We start from the raw sequence: 17,452 nt of genomic DNA on the forward strand, positions 1-17,452 counted from the left end.
GATCATTGTTTGAGATACATAGGTGCTACTGATGGCAGTATCTGGCAGGTTCCCCCAAATCTAAATAGAATCAAACCTGATTGGTACTTAGATGGAAGACACCAGAAAATCCTAAAGCTACAAGCTAATCTGAAAAGCTGAAGAAAAATCCCAGAAGAAGACAGTATGGAAATGTGGGGTTTCCATACTGTTGCCAAAAAAGCTACATGGATATGTCCCTGAGGTTATCAAGCACTGACTTTGATTTTGGGAAATCTTTACCTTAAAGGTACATTATCATTCCTAGAACAGCCTTAGAGATTTGTTGTTGGTTGTTCGTTGCGAAGTCGTGTCCGACCCATTGCGACCCCATGGACAACGTTCCTCCAGGCCTTCCTGTCCTCTACCATCTTCTGGAGTCCATTTAAGCTCACGCCTACTGCTTCAGTGACTCCATCCAGCCACCTCATTCTCTGTCGTCCCCTTCTTCTCTTGCCCTCCACCTTTCCCAGCATTAGGCTCTTCTCCAGTGAGTCCTTCCTTCTCATTAGGTGGCCAAAGTCTTTGAGTTTCAGCTTCAGGATCTGGCCTTCTAAAGAGCAGTCAGGGTTGATGTCCTCTCGGACTGTCCGGTTTGATCGCCTTGCAGTCCAAGGGACTCGCAGGAGTCTTCTCCAGCACCATGGTTCAAAGGCCTCAATTCTTTGGTGCTCAGCCTTTCTTACGGTCCAACTTACACAGCCATACATTGCAACTGGGAAAACCATGACCTTGACTATACGCACTTTTGTTGTCAGGGTGATGTCTCTGCTTTTTAGTGTGCTGTCTAGATTTGCCATGGCTGCCTTAGAGATTAGCCAACCCTTAAAATGTTTGCAAGTTCCATTTTCAGTGGCCAGGAAGCACACTGGAAAGACAACAGAATCTCCAAATGCCAGATTTGAAGATTTCCCACCACCCCCCTTTCACGCACACACACTTAGTTGGACACAAGCTCACCTCTGACTATGTTGTGCCATCTCTATGGCCCGTCGGGCTGGGACTGGAGAACCACCATCTGTGACGCTCAAGACTTCCATGGATTTCCGCTCAGGTCGGCGTTTGCCATGTCGGTTCAGCATAGGGGAGTCAACGCGCTTCCGAGGAGGGTCTGAAAGATAGAAAGGAGACGGATGCAATAAGGCCTTCCCTTCTGGGTGAACTTCGGAGGCTGGTGTTTATATAGGAGACATTCCAAACTCAGAATAATAAATCCTTTGTACCTAATGCCCATCCACCACATCCTGGAGAAAAACTATTTCAACTTCTCCGCTCAGGATGCCGCTGTAGGGCGTTGCATGCCAAAACAACTAGACACAAAGAGGTTTTTTTCCCCCCATGCCATCACTCTGCTCAACACCTAACTCCCACAGCACTGTCTCATGCCTAAGGATATCTAACCGTGTAGTAGGACTGTATTACTATTATCCTTCTCATCTTTCCTATTACCTGCTTCTATTGGCATCTTGTGACTATCACTTTGTTGGTTGTATCTTATACTTTATGATTGTATCTTATGATTTATGACTCTGTTGCTTGTATGTATATCTATTTATTTAGCATATGGTGATATTACGTTAGATAGGAGACTACAGCGCTAAGGCAGAGTTGTACAGGTGGTCCTTGACTTCCAACAGTTCATTTAGTGACCGTTCAAAGTTACAACAGCAGTGAAAAAGTGACTTATCACTGGTTTTCACAGTTATGTCCATTGCAGCATCCCCATGGTCACATGACTTACTTTTGGATGCTTGACAACTGGTTCATATTTTATGATGGTTGCGGCATCCTGGAGTCATACGATTACCTTTTGTCACCTTCTGACAAGCAAAGTCAACGAGGTAGCCAGAGTCACTTACCAACCCTGTTACTAACTTAACAACTGCAGGGATTTGCCGAACAAATGTGGTAAGGAAAATCGTAAAATTGGCCAAAACTTACTTAACAAACTTCTCACTTAGCAAGATAAATTCTGGGCTCCATTGTGGTCATAAGTCAAGGACTACCTGTAATTTGGCTGCCTGTTTGGTTCACACACACACACTTCCCAAAGTGTGCCAGAAGGAGAGGGAGCTAGCTCCAAACGACCCAGCCATTTGTCCAGCCATGGATGTACGACCATTGTTTTGAAAGAGCAAGAGAAGAGAATTTGGGAATGAAGACGAGATACTAGGACTCTGGAAATTTTGAATTTAGAGACTGAGTTCAAGGTGATTTTATCTGCGCCTGTGAATCAATCCAGATGCTGTTGCACGGGCGCAGGGGGAGCTTCTCCTAATTGATTCAAAAATCCAAATTAAATCTACCCATTTCAAACATGCTGACTGGTAATCAGATGACCTGACCCCAGCACAGGGCCACTCTTGTAAACACATGCAGGTTTGCCAAGTGTCTGAATTTTGATCACACGACTCTGCGGATGCTGCAACAATTTTCAGTGCAAGGACGGTCTCAGCTGAGACCTATCTTCGTCTTCTTCGAAGCTCGTTAGCAACCGCCATAACCAGGTGGGAGGGGGGCACGTGAGAGGGGAAGAGCACTGGAGGTGTGAAGGAATCTTGTGGGAAATCGGGTGCCAAACCAAGTCATCTTTCCTGCCTTCAAGAGCAGCAGCCCTGGGAAAGGAATGTACTGTAGCACCAGGAGGCACCACATTCCCAAAACATTGGAACAAGACCTGATTGAACTGCTCTACCAGCGGGGGAGGATTTTGGACATTGGGGATTGCTTTCAATATATGATTTTCAGGACGTTTTTCTTCAGAGCTTGCCTCACTCAGACTGCACTCAACATCTCCAGTAAAAGTACCTTTACTACGAGGAGGGTCGTTCTTTCCTAGGGAGCAAGTTGGGGGCCAGTCTGACGGACAGGGTTGTAAGTCTCTTTTTTCAGTGCTACTGTAGCTTTGAACAGTCACTAAACAAATGGTTGTAAGTCAAAGATTACCTTTATATGGGCAGAAGACGTCTACAAAGAGCAGAGCTTTAACCAGAGGTATGTCCACGTGTATTTACTTGTTGGACTCATCTTTCGTGTTTCCTCCGTATCAGTCGGATGAAATAGTGAGGGAAGAAGAACCTTAGAAATGCTTGCCATCCCTTTCAGTGTTTCCCAACCTTGGCCACCTGAAGACAGGTGGACTTCAACTCCCAGAATTCCTCAGTCATCCATGCTGGCTGGGGAATTCTGGAAGTTGGAGTCCACCTGTCTTGAAGTGGCCAGGATTGAGGAAACACTGCCTTCAGTGATCAGCAGTCATCGCCACCACTGCTCCACTCTTTTTCTGGTCCTGATGGAGAAAGGTTTCCCCAAAATCTCACCAACATCATTGCGTGGAGGCAGGTCCTCATCCTCGCAGCTGGGATATCTCTCTTTGCGGTCAAGTAGAAGGTAATAAATCATTTTCTCCTGATTTTCTCTGAAATGGAGATCAGAAAAATGAGGGCGTATGCTTAGAATAAAAATGGGTTTATCGCCTGACTCTAGAAAAGATACCGTCCATTTATTTCTCCCCCAACTATTTGCATACGTTTCCTAACTAGCCTCTTCTCCCATCTTTCCCGCCAGTTATCCATATTTCTATCACAAATCAAAACTCAATTCTGTTTCCTCCCTCATCAGACACCTTCAGACACACATATATAACACATCCATCTGAATTGCACTCTGCAAGTTTTTTCAGTCATGGGAACTGCAATGGTGAGGTGATTGTCCCAGCTTCTCTACAGAAGCACAGTTCCTCCAATAAGAGTTCAAATCACCTTTTCAAAATGCCACAAGAAAGAACTTAGAACAGGGGTAGGCAACCTCGGCTCTTTTATGACTCATGGACTTCAACTCCCAGAATTCCTGAGTCAGCTGACTCAGGAATTCTGGGAGTTGAAGTCCATGAGTCATAAAAGAGCCGAGGTTGCCTACCCGTGACTTAGAACAATGCATCTCCTCGGCACAAGGAGCAAAATTTAAGGTAACAGGTCCTCACCCTTCATTCTGCAGCTCTTGCTTTAGCTTGTTCTTATCACGGAAACAGCCCAACGAGTGCATGCTATCCAACACGTCAGGGTCCAGCTCACTGACCGACTGAATCCGTCGGATTGCTACCTTCCGAGGGATCGGTTGTTCTGGTTCTGGTTCATTCTTCCCTCCTCTGGAAGAAGAAGTAGTGTGTAAATCAGATGAAGGAAGATGCTGCCCCGTTAAAATCTTGAGGAATGGGATAAGAGAATGAAGACCTTTGGCAAAAGCCATTAGCAAAAATGACTTGTTTCCCGGGGTTCACAGTGGAAGTGGAAACAGTGTTATAAATGGGTAGGTTTCTCAACACAAAGTTCATAAAGATTTGGAAATAAGATATCTCTTTGCCATCTACCCAGTCTTACAACTAACCAACCCACCAGAGCAGAAAGGCAGGGCATGTTATGGGTTCCAACTATGAAGGAAATCCATCAGGTGGGACCTAGGAAAAGGGCCTTCTCTGTGGTGACTTCCTCCTTTTGGAACAATATTTCCCTGGAGACAGGATTGGCCCCCACCTTGTTTCTTTTCTGCAAGGCCTTGAAGACATAGTTCTGTCCTTTGGAGGCAATCAAGTAGCTTGTTTGATTCTATTTTTGCCACAGGGAGTAGGGTTAAATTGAGAATTTTAAATGTTATGCACACTGCCCAAAATCACTGTGTGTGAATTGGGCAGCTATATAAATTTATTTAATAAATGGATATAAATAGGTTTGGTTTACCGATTCAGCCCCAACATTGGTAACTTGCTTTTCCGTAAAAAAAAAAATCCAAATCTGCATATAGAAGTAGCAGCAAGATAAGAAACCTTTAATTATTTTAAGCATTAATTATTTTAACTCTTCTGGGTGTGAGGCTTAAGTGGTCAGGTAAGACAGGGGTCTGCAACCTTGACAACTTTTAAGACTTGTGGACTTCAGCTCCCAGAATTCCTCAGCCAGCATAGCTGGCTGAGGAATTCTGGAAGCTGAAGTCCACAAGTTTTAAAGTTGTCAAGGTTCCACACTCCTGATGTAAGAGACTGGAATCAGAGGCCCAGGCTCTCTGCTCCCGAATTACATTCTTCTCAAGAGATATGTTTTAATGGAAAAATTGGGAAACACCTATGCAGCACCACAAAGTTGCCAAAGATTGTGCTTGTGGGACCAGGTCTGCACCCTTGGTACGTTTTTTTTTTACAATGGTTAATAACTGTATGGATCATAACAGTCTATGTATTGTTTAGTAGACTTTTCATGAACACATAATCTATTGAAAACCCATTTTTTAAATTCCATAGTGACGTTTTAGAATCGTTAGGGCTCACATATAGCCAGGTCTTTTTTTTTTGTATAGAACGCCCAGAACGGAGTTCCAGTACCTTTTTTGGATGTAGGGTAGGCAAGGTGGGTTGTATGACATGTGTGAGTTCCGGCACCTTTTTCTTTCCCAAAACCTCACCACCACATATAGCTAAACAAATATACAGTAACTGCAGGTAGTCCTTGACCTATGACCACAGAGGGGCCCCAAATTTCTATTGCTTAACAAGTTGTTCCGTGAGCCGTGCCCCATTTTACGACCCTTTCTGCCACACTTCTTAAGGGAATCTTTGCAGTTAAGTGAATCATGAGGTTGCGAAGTGAACCTGGCTTCCCCCCGGCTGACTTTGCTTGTCAGAAGCTCCCTAGGAAATTGCAAATGACAATCCCAGGATCCCGAGACACTGCAAGCCTTGTAAATATATGCATGCTGGTTGCCAGGTGCCCGAACTTTGTTCCGTGTGACTCTGGAGAGCTGCAACAGTTGTAAATGGGAGAACTGGTCATCGGTCACTTTTTTCAGCGCCACTGTATCTTTGAACTGTCACCGAGCAAATGGCTGTAAACTCAGGACTATGTGTATTCCCTTTTTTATGTTTATTAAAGCTTTTTGCTCTCTTAGATAGTTGAAAAGACAGTTTAAGGCAGAGCCTCAAAAACTAAGGATAAGATTTTTTTAGTAAACAAGAGCTCTGGACATCCCTCTCTGTTGATCATGCTAGCTGAGGTGGTTGACTTCTGAAGAGCCACAGTGGGGCTCACCCCTTCTAGACAACGCTGAGAGGGTAGAGTGGGACGTTGTCATTTCTGAACTCTGCTCATGCCTTGGTCTCCTCTGCAAGACCTGCCCTCCCCTCTGGTTGGTGAAGACAGAAAATACTGGGCTCTCGATCAATACGGAGAGCTCCTCAAACAAGGGAAAAGAGAATCAGCTGGAAATCGAACCAGCATCAAATTCCTGGGTGTGCAGCTAGCGAGTAGGCTGGCTTGGTCGCTCAACTGTGAGACACTGGTGAAGCGGGCACTGCAGCGCCTGCATTTTCTGTGTCGCCTGAGAAAAGCACATCTTCCTTCCCCTGTCCTGACCACGATCAGGGGGACGATCGAGAGCTTCCTGTCATACAGCATCACAGTCTGGTTTGGAAGCATCACTGCTTCAGACAGGAAGGCGGTGCAGAGAGTGGTGAGGATGGCTGAAAAGATCATTGGCAGTTCCCTCCCTCCCATCCAGAATAGAAGAGTTGCTTGAGCAGGGTCCATAAGATTATCTGGGACACGACTCATCCTCTTCACGACCTGTTTTCCTTGTTACCTTCTGGGAGGAGGGGGCTTCGTGGTATCCGAAGCAGAACATCCAGGTTCAGCCATAGTTTCATTCCATACAGCATTAACCTTGTGAACTCTCAAGCTTCCTCCTTTCGTTATATATTCAAGATGGACAGTATTTAATATTTTATTGTTATGTATATGTAAGGGTGTGGGTCTATACGTATGTTGCATACAGTATGTTTTAGGTGTGTGTCATGTATGTGTTTCAGTTTGAGAGCGGGCAACTAAATTTCATTTTTGATGTGTGCCATTGTGCCCACAGTAAAAAAATGACAATACAGATTATCTTATCTTATCTTATACTCACAAGAACCACGGATGTTTCTGAATCTGTTCCAGCTAAAGCCACCGCATGGAGAAAAATAAACCAACATTAGGGTCCTTTTCCCAAACATTAATTTTTTTAAAAAGTTACAAACTATGACTGCCCTATCAGTCATCATTAAAACATGTGTTAAGAATAAGATGCCCTTATCTTCAGACATTCAGTAGATAAAATAAACATAAACATTAACTGAATCTTAAAATAGATTTGCTTTCAAAAGCCAGGGGCAGAAATATAGCCTGCGGGGCAGAATTCCTCATCTTGGAGATGGCACCTTTAAAATCTCTTTTGGCCTTTCCAGAAGGTGCCACCAAATTATAATTTTTGCATTACAAGAACAGGGGTCTCCAACCTTTGGGCCTTGGCCCACTACCTGGCTGTGGCCTCTTGGCCACTGGGCCACATGAATGGCTGGCCAGTGCTCACACATGTGTGCGCGCACTCCCCACCACCACTTGCACTAGCAGTGCTTTGAATGCTGTGTGGGCGCTAGTGTTGTGGGGGTGCTCAAGCCACCACCAGATTCGCGTGGGTTCTAGCCCCGCCTCGAGCATCTCATGGGTGTTAGCCCTAGTGTCGTGCAGGTACTAGCCCTGTCTCTAGCATTGTGCGGGCGCTAGCCCCGCCCCAATGTTATGCACCCACTCGCTCTGCCCCTGTTTGTGTTGCGTGCGTGCACGCGGCCCCATACCTGCCCCTTCCTTTCTCTCTGGGCTGCCAACCTAGAAAGGTTGGGGACATCTGTTCTAGAACAATATTAAAAAGGTAAAGGTTCCCCCGCACAGTCGTTTTCAACTCTAGGGGCCGGTGCTCATCTCCGTTTCAAAGCCGAAGGGCCAGCGCTTGTCCGAGGACGTCTCCGTGGTCATGTGGCCGGTATGACTAGACGCCAAAGGCGCACGGAACGCTGTTACCTTCCCACCATAGCGGTCCCTATTTTTCTACTTGCATTTTTTACATGCTTTCGAACTGCTAGGTTGGCAGAAGCTGGGACGAGTAACAGGCGCTCACACTGCTATGCGGCACTCGGGATTCGACCCGCCAAACTGCCGACCTTCTGATCGACAAGCTCAGCGTCCTAACCCACTGAGCCACTGCGTCCCTTTGCAGAACAATATTACCTACACGTAATTTGTTTCAATCAAATCCTAACTAAATTTCAAGCCAATCAGATCGTATGAAAATCGACCATATCAGGGAAGAATTTTAACCCAAATCTTCTCAAATTCCTTGTGTGTTCAATCACACTTGGCCAATAAAGAATATTCTATTCTATTCTACTATTCTATTCTATTCTATTCTATTCTATTCTATTCTATTCTATTCTATTCTATTCTATTCTATTCTATTCTATTCTATTCTATTCTATTCTTCTATTCTATTCTATTCTATTCTATTCTATTCTATTCTATTCTATTCTATTCTATTCTATTCTATTCTATTCTATTCCATTCCATTCCATTCCATTCCATTCCATTCTCACTGTTTCATAGATATTTATGACAGCTACTATCATTCTTTATATTCAAGAGTGACCCCTCCCCAGGGGGCAACGGTGCTATCCAGGACCTTCCATCCTTTTTCCACCCCAGCACCCAAGCATGCTCCTTCCTCCATTCCTCCAGTCTTGGGAACAACAGGATGACTCACACTGAGACGTTTCTCTGGCTCCACCTCAATCATGCCACGCAGGAGATTCTGACAGTCTGGCGGAATGAAATGGGGCATGTGAAAAATCCCACGTTTCACTTTTTCCAACAGCTGCCGTAGGTTGTCATCATCAAAGGGTAGCGCCCCCTGCAGGAGAAAAGGGTGAAAGAAATGAAGACCCCCACAGAAGCTCCTTCAGATTTACGGTTTTGCAGGAATTCCTTGGGACTGGTTAACATCACAATGTAGCCCCTGACGTACAACCGTTTGTTTGAAGTTACAACCACGGTCCTGTAATCAAAATTCAGGCATTTGACGATTGGCATGTATTTAAAATGGGTGCAGCATGGCAAGGTCATGTGATCACCGTTTGAGACCTTCCCAGCTGGCTTTTGCAAGCAAAGTCATGGGGGATGGGGGGAGGGGGCGGGAGAAACCAAATTTGCTTAATGTCCATGTGATGCACTTAAAACAACTGCAGTGATTTGCTTCACAAGCATGGCAAAAAAAATGGTCATCGAAACAGGCACGGCTCACTTAACAACTGCCTTGCCTTGGTCATAAGTCAAGGACTACCCGTAAAAGCCAAAACAGTTTAAACGTGAAGGCGTGCAACATTGGTCCTTTTGCCCTCATCTCCTTCATTAATCTTTCTTCCTTTCACTGCCACCTCCCTCGTGTCAAATATTATCAGGATAACAAACAGAATCATTGGGAATTGGCAAGTTTATAAATCTAATTAATAATAATAATAATAATAATAATAATAATAATAACAACAACAACAACAACAACAACAACAACAACAACAACAACAACAACAACAACAACAAAAGTTATAACTATGGCAGGCTGTCCTCGACTTACTACCACAACCGAGCCCAACATTTATGTTGCTTAGCGAGACATTTGGTAAGTGAATTTTGCCCCATTTTAACTTTCTTGCCACAGTTGTTAACTGAATCACTGCCGTTCTTAAATTAGTAACACGGTTGTTAAATGAATCTGGCTTCCCCACTGACTTTGCTTGTCAGAAGGATGCAAAAGGGGATCACATGACTCCAGGACCGTGCAACCGTCATAACTATGAGTCAGTAGACAAGCACCTGAATTTTGATCCCGCCACCATGGGGATGCTTGCAGCGGTCATAAGTGTGAAAAATGATCACAAGTCTCTTTTTTCAGTGCCATAACTTCGAACGGTCACAAAATGAACTAGTAAGTCGAGAAGTACCAGTACTATCTCTCTTGTGATTTTCTATGGCAGCCTGAAGTAGCATATTGTAGAGCCTTGGTGGAGCAGTGGGCTCATGCCTCCTTAAGTAACACCAGCTGCCTGCAATTAGTGCAGGTTCGCATCCCATCAGGCTCAAGGTTGACTCAGCCTTCCATCCTTCCGAGGTAGGTAAAATGAGGACCCAGATTGTTGGGGGCAATTAAGCTGACTTTGTAATAATGCCGCTTCGGGGGTGTGTGAAAGCCCTAATAAGCAGGCATATACATAGAATGAAGGCTACTGCTAAGCTTGTAAGCCGCCCTGAGTCTTCGGAGAAGGGCGGGATATAAATGGAATTAAAATAAATAAAATAAATAAATAAATAAATATTCTCAGTGACAACGTGCTGCCACAGTATTAGAGATCATCCAGTCTCAGGTAATTGATTTGGTTTGCCTCAACCTGTTAATAAAAATAATGCACACAGTTGGATGTCTTGCCTCAGGGGTCAAACGGGTTGGCCTTGCGCTTTGGAGACCACAGTTGGGATTTCTTACACGATAAACAGAAAAATCAACTTTGGAGTCTGGAATTTGAGGATCAACTCAGATTTGACTAGAGAAATATTGTGGTTAATTAAAAATATATGGTTATTCAGAGTTGGGAGGGACCTTGGAGGTCTTCTAGTCCAACCCCCTGCTCAAGTAGGAGACCCTATACCATTCCAGACAAATGGTTGACCAATCTCATTTTAAAAACCTCCAGCACCCACAACTTCTGGAGGCAAGCCATTTCCACCGTCAGGAAATTTCTCTTTTGGATCTCTTTGGAGCTTGGATCTCTCTTTGGTAAGTTTCCATCCTATACTTCTTGTCCTGCCCTCAAGAGTTTTGGAGAATAGGTCAACCCCCTCTTCTGTCAATATGTGACAGCGCCTCAAATATTGGAAGACTGCTATCAAGTCACTCCACCGTCCTTATCTTTGTTAGACCAGACATAACCAGTTCCTGCAACCATTCATCTGTATGTTTTAGCCTCCAGTCCCTTAATCATCTTTGTTGCTCTTCTCTATGCTCTTTTGTAGAGTTTCAACATCTTTTTTGTATCATGGTAATCAAAACTGGATGTGATATTTCAAGTATGGCCTTACCGGTGTAGTACTGTATATGCGATATTAACACTTCACATGACCTTGATACTATCCCTCAGTGGATGCAGCCAAGGACTGCACTGGTTTTTTTGGCAGCTGCAGCACACTGCTGGCTCATACTTAAGTGATTGTCCACTAGGACTTCTAGATCCCTCTCACAGTTAAGATTAAAATTAGGAGAAGAATACATAATATGAATATTGGTTTTCTAGAATGTTGACTATTAGCATTGTAAGATAAATTTAAATATTGAATAATTTAAATTAGAGAAAGGTTGCTGTATTATTATCTCTGTGCTGAAAAAGTTGGAGGAAACTTTTGTTTTATATTGGTGGTAATTTGGGGAGGACGCTTTTTAACTTGTCCTATTATCTGTCTTCCCCCACCCCCCCTTATGCAAGTTTGCATTTCAATGTTTGTTTATGAAATATAAAAATGTTAGTCTAAATCAGAGGAAGGGAATTATGGCCCCTTTGTGGCTGGCTCAAGGAATTCTGGGAGTTGAAGTCCATAAGTCATAAAAGGGCCACAGTTCCCCACCCCTGCTCTAAATGGATCCCTTGGGGAGAAGACAGTAGAACTAAATGGGGTGTTGGTGTTGGTGTTAAATGCTCCCTGCCAGGAGTAAGCAAAAATTCTTGGGAGAAGCTTACCACCAGGAGGGCGAAGAGGATGACACCACAACTCCACATGTCTGCGCGACGTCCGTCATACTTCTCCCCCTAAAGAGCAAGAAGCAGAGATTGGGAGCTTGATAATTGGTTTGGGGAGGTAAGGGAGAAGATTTCAGGAAACAATGAAAAATAAATCAGAAGTGAGGGCGGGAGGTTTTTCCCCCCCAAGCATTAAGAGCAACTGCAAAGGGGGATAACTATTACTGGGTTATAGCATGAAATTAAAAAAAACAACAACCCTAAAATGATAGTTGTTCTTCACTGTGTCCCATTTGGGAAGACAGATAAGGGGAAGACACCTCCAGATACTCAGGGGAAACTTTACTTTCTGACTGAGGAGAGTTTGCAAAATGTTATCACAATATATTAGGTTGACATTCCTTGGAAATCCATGTGTTCTAATGTGGATCTGGAGATTTCTTTTCCTCCAACTTCCTGCCACTGGCTTTTCCTGTATTTTTTTTAAAATTGGGATAGTGTCCTTGCCCAGCAGAATCTGAATTTCAGCCCAAACATACATAAACAATCACACAAACTTGAACACGGAGAATTGAGATCCCCAGCAATGTTCTTGAGAATGGACAGTTTCTTTCCTCTAACTTCAAAATATTCTTACTAGCTGGGAGAAGGAAAGCAGTATAAATCTTCTGGGCCAGATTTTAAAGGCGCACGGAACGCTGTTACCTTCCCACCGTAGTGGTCCCTATTTTTCTACTTGCATTTTTACGTGCTTTCGAACTGCTAGGTTGGCAGAAGCTGGGACGAGTAACAGGCGCTCACTCTGTTACGCGGCACTCGGGATTCGACCCGCCAAACTGCCGACCTTCTGATTGACAAGCTCAGCATCCTAACCCACTGAGCCACCGCGTACACACACACACACACACACACACACACACACACACAGTGCATGAAAGTACGTATATATGTACAAGCTCATTAGAATAATTAAAAGAATTTGATTACAGGTCGTCCTTGATTTATAACAGGTTGAATTTTTGATGGATTCAAAGTTCTGACAGTCACCACCCCCTGCAGTCATGCAATCGCATTCTGGGCACTTGGCAACTTGCATTTAAAGCCATTTGCAGAGTCCCACTGTTACATAACAGAAATTTACAATAGTTTTCTGTCGGAAAGAGGTATTTACTTCTGGTTTGAACAAAAAAGGCCCATTGTGGACTATGTATTCCCTTAACAACCACCGGAAAAAAATTGTAAAATCAGGCACGGTCATACGGTGACCTGCTTAATGACTGGTGTGACTTATGACTCTAATTCCAGGCTCAATTATAGTCACAATTCAAAGACTACCTGTATTACTTTAAAAAAGATTTAGTTTCTACCTTCTACGTTTGTTCTTCGGGTGCATTGCAACTCAAACAAATATATTTTATTTAAATTATTAAAAATATTTGTTTGAGTTGTCTGAGATATTGTGTCATGCTGTGAAACTTAGGTATGCTCATCTTTACAATCTGGGGGACCCTCCGGATATTTTTAACTTAAAACTCCCAGCAGTCCTAATGGTGAAGGATGGATGCTGGGAGTTGTAGTTCTGGATGGATGGCCACAAGTTACCCTTTTCTGATATGTATATCTCATATCATATATCATATATCATATATCATATCAATGTATAACTTAACCTTACTCCCTCTAACTGCTGCTTCCCATAATTTCTCTTGCAACTATCTTTCCCATTGAATGTATTCTTGAAGCAAATTGTTCCAATTGAGGGGCCAATTGAGGGAAGATAAAGCAGATTTTGAGGGGCTCCGTGCCCTGATCCATTGGACAAGCGGGGAGGGGGGAAATCAGATACCAAAAAAGATAAGGGGAGGGCACTAGGCCTGAATCCTTACCTTGATCACCTCTGGACATGCATAGTGAGGAGAACTGCAGCCCAGCATTGAGGGCAGAAAAGAAAGAGAAAGACAGAGAGATAGGAAGAGTGAAACGCCAAAGAAAGCTAACCCACAGGGCCATGGGTTCAACAAGCATGTGAAGAGAAGCCTGCGAGATATACTAACCCTCCCCAGTCTAGGATGGGTTGTGGAAATCCTTGACTGAGATGTTTGGTGGGTTTCAGGCACCAGGACAAACCTTCCTTGGCATCCTCAAGTCAATTTGGGAGTGGCCAATGATCCTGCTAGATGGGAATTCTGGGAATTGTAGTCAATCCCATGTGGTTCGAAGAAGACCGCTCTAGGCCATTCCACATCTAGCACAAGTGGCTTCTTCAGCAACTTCCCCACATTTCTAGAAATGGGGGGGGAATCTTTTTTTCCTCCCCGCTAGAGACATATATGTCCTTTCTTTGAGGTCAAAGGCAGCCATCAAATGAAATTCCTATCTTTTAACATGGAAATCTGAAGACCAGGCTAAACTTGACATTTACACAATTAGGAATTGTGGGAATGACTTTTTAAAAGGAAATTATAGCTGTGAGGGGGAGGGAAAATCTTGGTAGGGATTCTGTCACTACAGAATCAACTTCCTCAACAGATGTCATTTGTTTTAAGAAAAAAGTGCCATCATTGGCACAAAGGAGCCATGGTTGGTGCAGTTGGCTACATCTGTTGGCTAAATCCCATCTCCTGCGTATGTTAATAAACCCATAAAATTTGGAGTTAAACGGGAGGATGTTCTGTAAAGACTTGCCACATCCAAGAAGATAAGATTTATATTGTCACTGAGGGAAAACTGCTTGTGTCCTGCATATAGCAGATATTTGATGAATTTTCCTCTCCACTTGCAAGCAAAGGAGCAATTCACATTTCAAATATAAAGTAACAGCAGATATTTCTGATTCATTTACATTTCAATGACAATAACAATAATGTGTGACAGCAAGACATATTTCCATCTGAAGTCAAGGAACAGCTTACCTAGGTTCCCGGACATGCCTCTCTTTCCCATTTCATTTTTTACATGTCCACTACATTGAACACACTGGTATTCACACAATAATGTGTGAATCAACCAATGCAAGGAGCCCTGTGGCTGACTTCCTCCCACCTCTCTCAGCATCACAGACCAGCAAGACTCGGTTTTGAGGATGGCTCACCCACAACTTGTTTCCAGCAGGCTATCTCCGACCTGCAGGGAGGCCATGCCGAAATCTGCAATCCGAATGTTGTTCTTCTCATCCAGCAATAAATTCTCAGGTTTCAAGTCTCGGTGGCTGAAGGGGTCCAAATAAAACCCATGGAGATTAATCAGTGGCACAGCACATGGGCATGCACATACACAAACATGCATGAACTTGTACCACTAAATCCCTTGAAGTTATTATATGAATAGCTCTCAACCCAGTGGGGGGATATTGGATCAGTATTAAGTATTTCCTTCCCCCCACACACACACTTTAAGCACTGCTGAAGTACAGATTAAGGGGTTGGTTTTTTTGTTTGCTTAAGTGGTACGCAAGTGCTCTACTGAATATTATATGACGTGGCTCCACAATTATGAAATCTATTGAGACTCAAGGAGCTCAACCATTCTCATGTTCTTTAGCATTATTTGAACCCAGTGGAATAAGACATTGTTTGCATAACAATGTTGACAACTAATGAACTCAGTTTATCCTAATGCATCATGCGAATCTGTATTATAATTTATGTTAATGGTCTATTATGTCGCATGATCCAATAAAATTTGGTAAATTTAGGAAACCGTGGGGAAGAAAAGCATGAGTTTGGGTAGGGCTACCAGATTTAGATTTATATTAAGATATTAAACAATATTAAATAGCAGAAAGTGTGGCGGTCGAGAGTTTTGCAACTCAGATTTGGTAGCTCTGTATTGGAATGTCACATGAACACAGTCAAAGGCTGTTAGCTTGCCAACATACCCTTGATACATCAGATATTTCACTGTATTTCACTAGATTCCCTTGCTAATTTTGGGGGCGGGGGATCATTAAAAGTCAACAGGATTCTCTATGGATAGAACAAGCCGTGCAGTCTGATGTATTTGGATTAACAATTTCTTAAAGTATTAATCCCAAGAGTGCCCAGTTAGCTCATTTCAACCTCTCATTTATTCTTCCTCCTCAATGAAGCTGCAAACTAGAACTGTGATTTTACTAAATTTATTGGTTTGGAAAACTTTTGTCTCTGATGGGTTGTATGCTAATATTCTTTCCAAAGATTTATTCATAAATTCAAAACAGTGTATAACCCACATTTCAGAGATATGTTTTTACAAAGCAACATGAGTCAACTGAAATTATCTAATAAACAAGGTTAAAGTATGTATGTATGTATGTATGTATGTATATCCTTAATTAAATGAAGCCAGGAATAGAGGCGACTTCAAAGCTTACATAGATGCCTATACCAAACAAGCGAGATCTAATTCAACCAGGATGGGAATGTAGAACTGTGGGGCCATCAAGAAGATGGCATTTCATCTTCTCCATGATTTGATTGATAGCCTATGAGCAACAAGCAGATGCAAAACATGTCCGATGATGTGAGCGGAGATGGTCTAAGAGAACTTGTTATCTACTGGTTCTTGTTCCTGTGCTTGAAATGAAGCTTGATGTGCATCTGCTAGCACAACAGTGATTCCCAGCCAATGGCACAAACTCCACAGATGGGATTTAGAAGTGTAGTGGAATGTAGTCTGGATTCCCAGGAGGGAGGGGCTAAATTCCAGAGGGATACATGATGAGTTTGGTAGCAAGGAAGAGAGTTAAGAAGATTCCTCCCTAGTGATTCCCAGAGTATATCTATAGAGATGTAAATAGTTGCTTTAGTTTGGCAAGACTTCTGCCTACAAGTGAGGAACAAGAAAGAAAATTACTCAGAAGTAACTCCATGTGTCATTCTTGGTTCCCAGGAGCCTGACAAGAAGTCATGAATGGGATGTACGAAAAGCGAGAGGGATCTCAGAGTCCTAGTGGACAATCACTTAAATATGAGGCAGCAGTGTGCTGCAGCTGCCAAAAAAGCCAACACAGTGCTAGGCTACATTAACAGAGGGATAGAATCAAGTTCACGTGAAGTGTTAATACCACTTTACAATGTCTTGGTAAGGCCACACTGGGAATTCTGCATCCAGTTTTAGTCACCATGATGTAAAAAAGATGTTGAGACTCTAGAAAGAGTACAGAGAAGAGCAACAAAGATGATTAGGGGACTGGAGCATAAAACATATAAGGAACGGCTGCTGGAATTGAGTATGTCTAGTTTAATGAAGAGAAGAACGAGGGGTGACATGATAGCAGTGTTCCGATATCTCAGGGGCTGCCACAAAGAAGAGGCAGTCAAGCTATTCTCCAAAGCACCTGAAGGCAGGACAAGAAGCAACGGATGGAAACTAGTCAAGGAGAGAAGCAACCTAGAACTAAGGAGAAACTTCCTGACAGTTAGAACAATTAACCAGTGGAACAACCTGCCTCCAGAAGCTGTGAATGCTCCAACAAATGGAAGTTTTTAAGAAGAGACTGGACAGCCATTTGTCTGAAATGGTATAGGATTTCCTGCCTGAGCAGGGGGTTGGACTAGATGACCTCCAAGGTCCCTTCCAACTTTATTATTACTACTACTGTTGTTGTTGTTGTTATGTTATGTTATTGAAATGTTAATGAAGTCTTTAGAACTTCAACTGGATGGGACTTAAACTATGGAAGTCTGGAAAGCACTGCATTTATTAGATATTACATTTTGTTAGAAAAAGCAACCACTCCCAATTTTTTTATATATCAAGCTATGATCAAAAGATGAGGAAATCAGCTGGTGACCTAGGGAAAGATGTTCTTTAATA

The 17,452-nt window shown here is 43.1% G+C and overlaps 1 protein-coding gene across 2 annotated transcripts in view; it reads right to left on the reverse strand.

Moving 5' to 3' along the window:
• The window catches only part of LOC308676223 (serine/threonine-protein kinase BRSK2-like), a gene marked incomplete at both ends in the record, with an annotated part of 73,713 nt that overhangs the window by 12,119 nt on the left and 44,142 nt on the right, over positions 1 to 17,452 (reverse strand). For both annotated transcript variants that reach the window (XM_081342023.1, XM_081342022.1), the window contains 8 exons: positions 979 to 1,129; positions 3,339 to 3,436; positions 4,001 to 4,165; positions 6,970 to 7,001; positions 8,638 to 8,784; positions 11,657 to 11,725; positions 13,543 to 13,576; positions 14,748 to 14,864. In XM_081342023.1, coding sequence (XP_081198149.1) covers positions 979 to 1,129; positions 3,339 to 3,436; positions 4,001 to 4,165; positions 6,970 to 7,001; positions 8,638 to 8,784; positions 11,657 to 11,725; positions 13,543 to 13,576; positions 14,748 to 14,864 — 813 coding nt within the window. The remainder of the gene's footprint in view (positions 1 to 978; positions 1,130 to 3,338; positions 3,437 to 4,000; positions 4,166 to 6,969; positions 7,002 to 8,637; positions 8,785 to 11,656; positions 11,726 to 13,542; positions 13,577 to 14,747; positions 14,865 to 17,452) is intronic.

This window comes from Vipera berus (genome assembly GCF_964194415.1).
Source record: "Vipera berus genome assembly, chromosome: W".
Lineage (NCBI taxonomy): Eukaryota > Metazoa > Chordata > Lepidosauria > Squamata > Viperidae > Vipera > Vipera berus.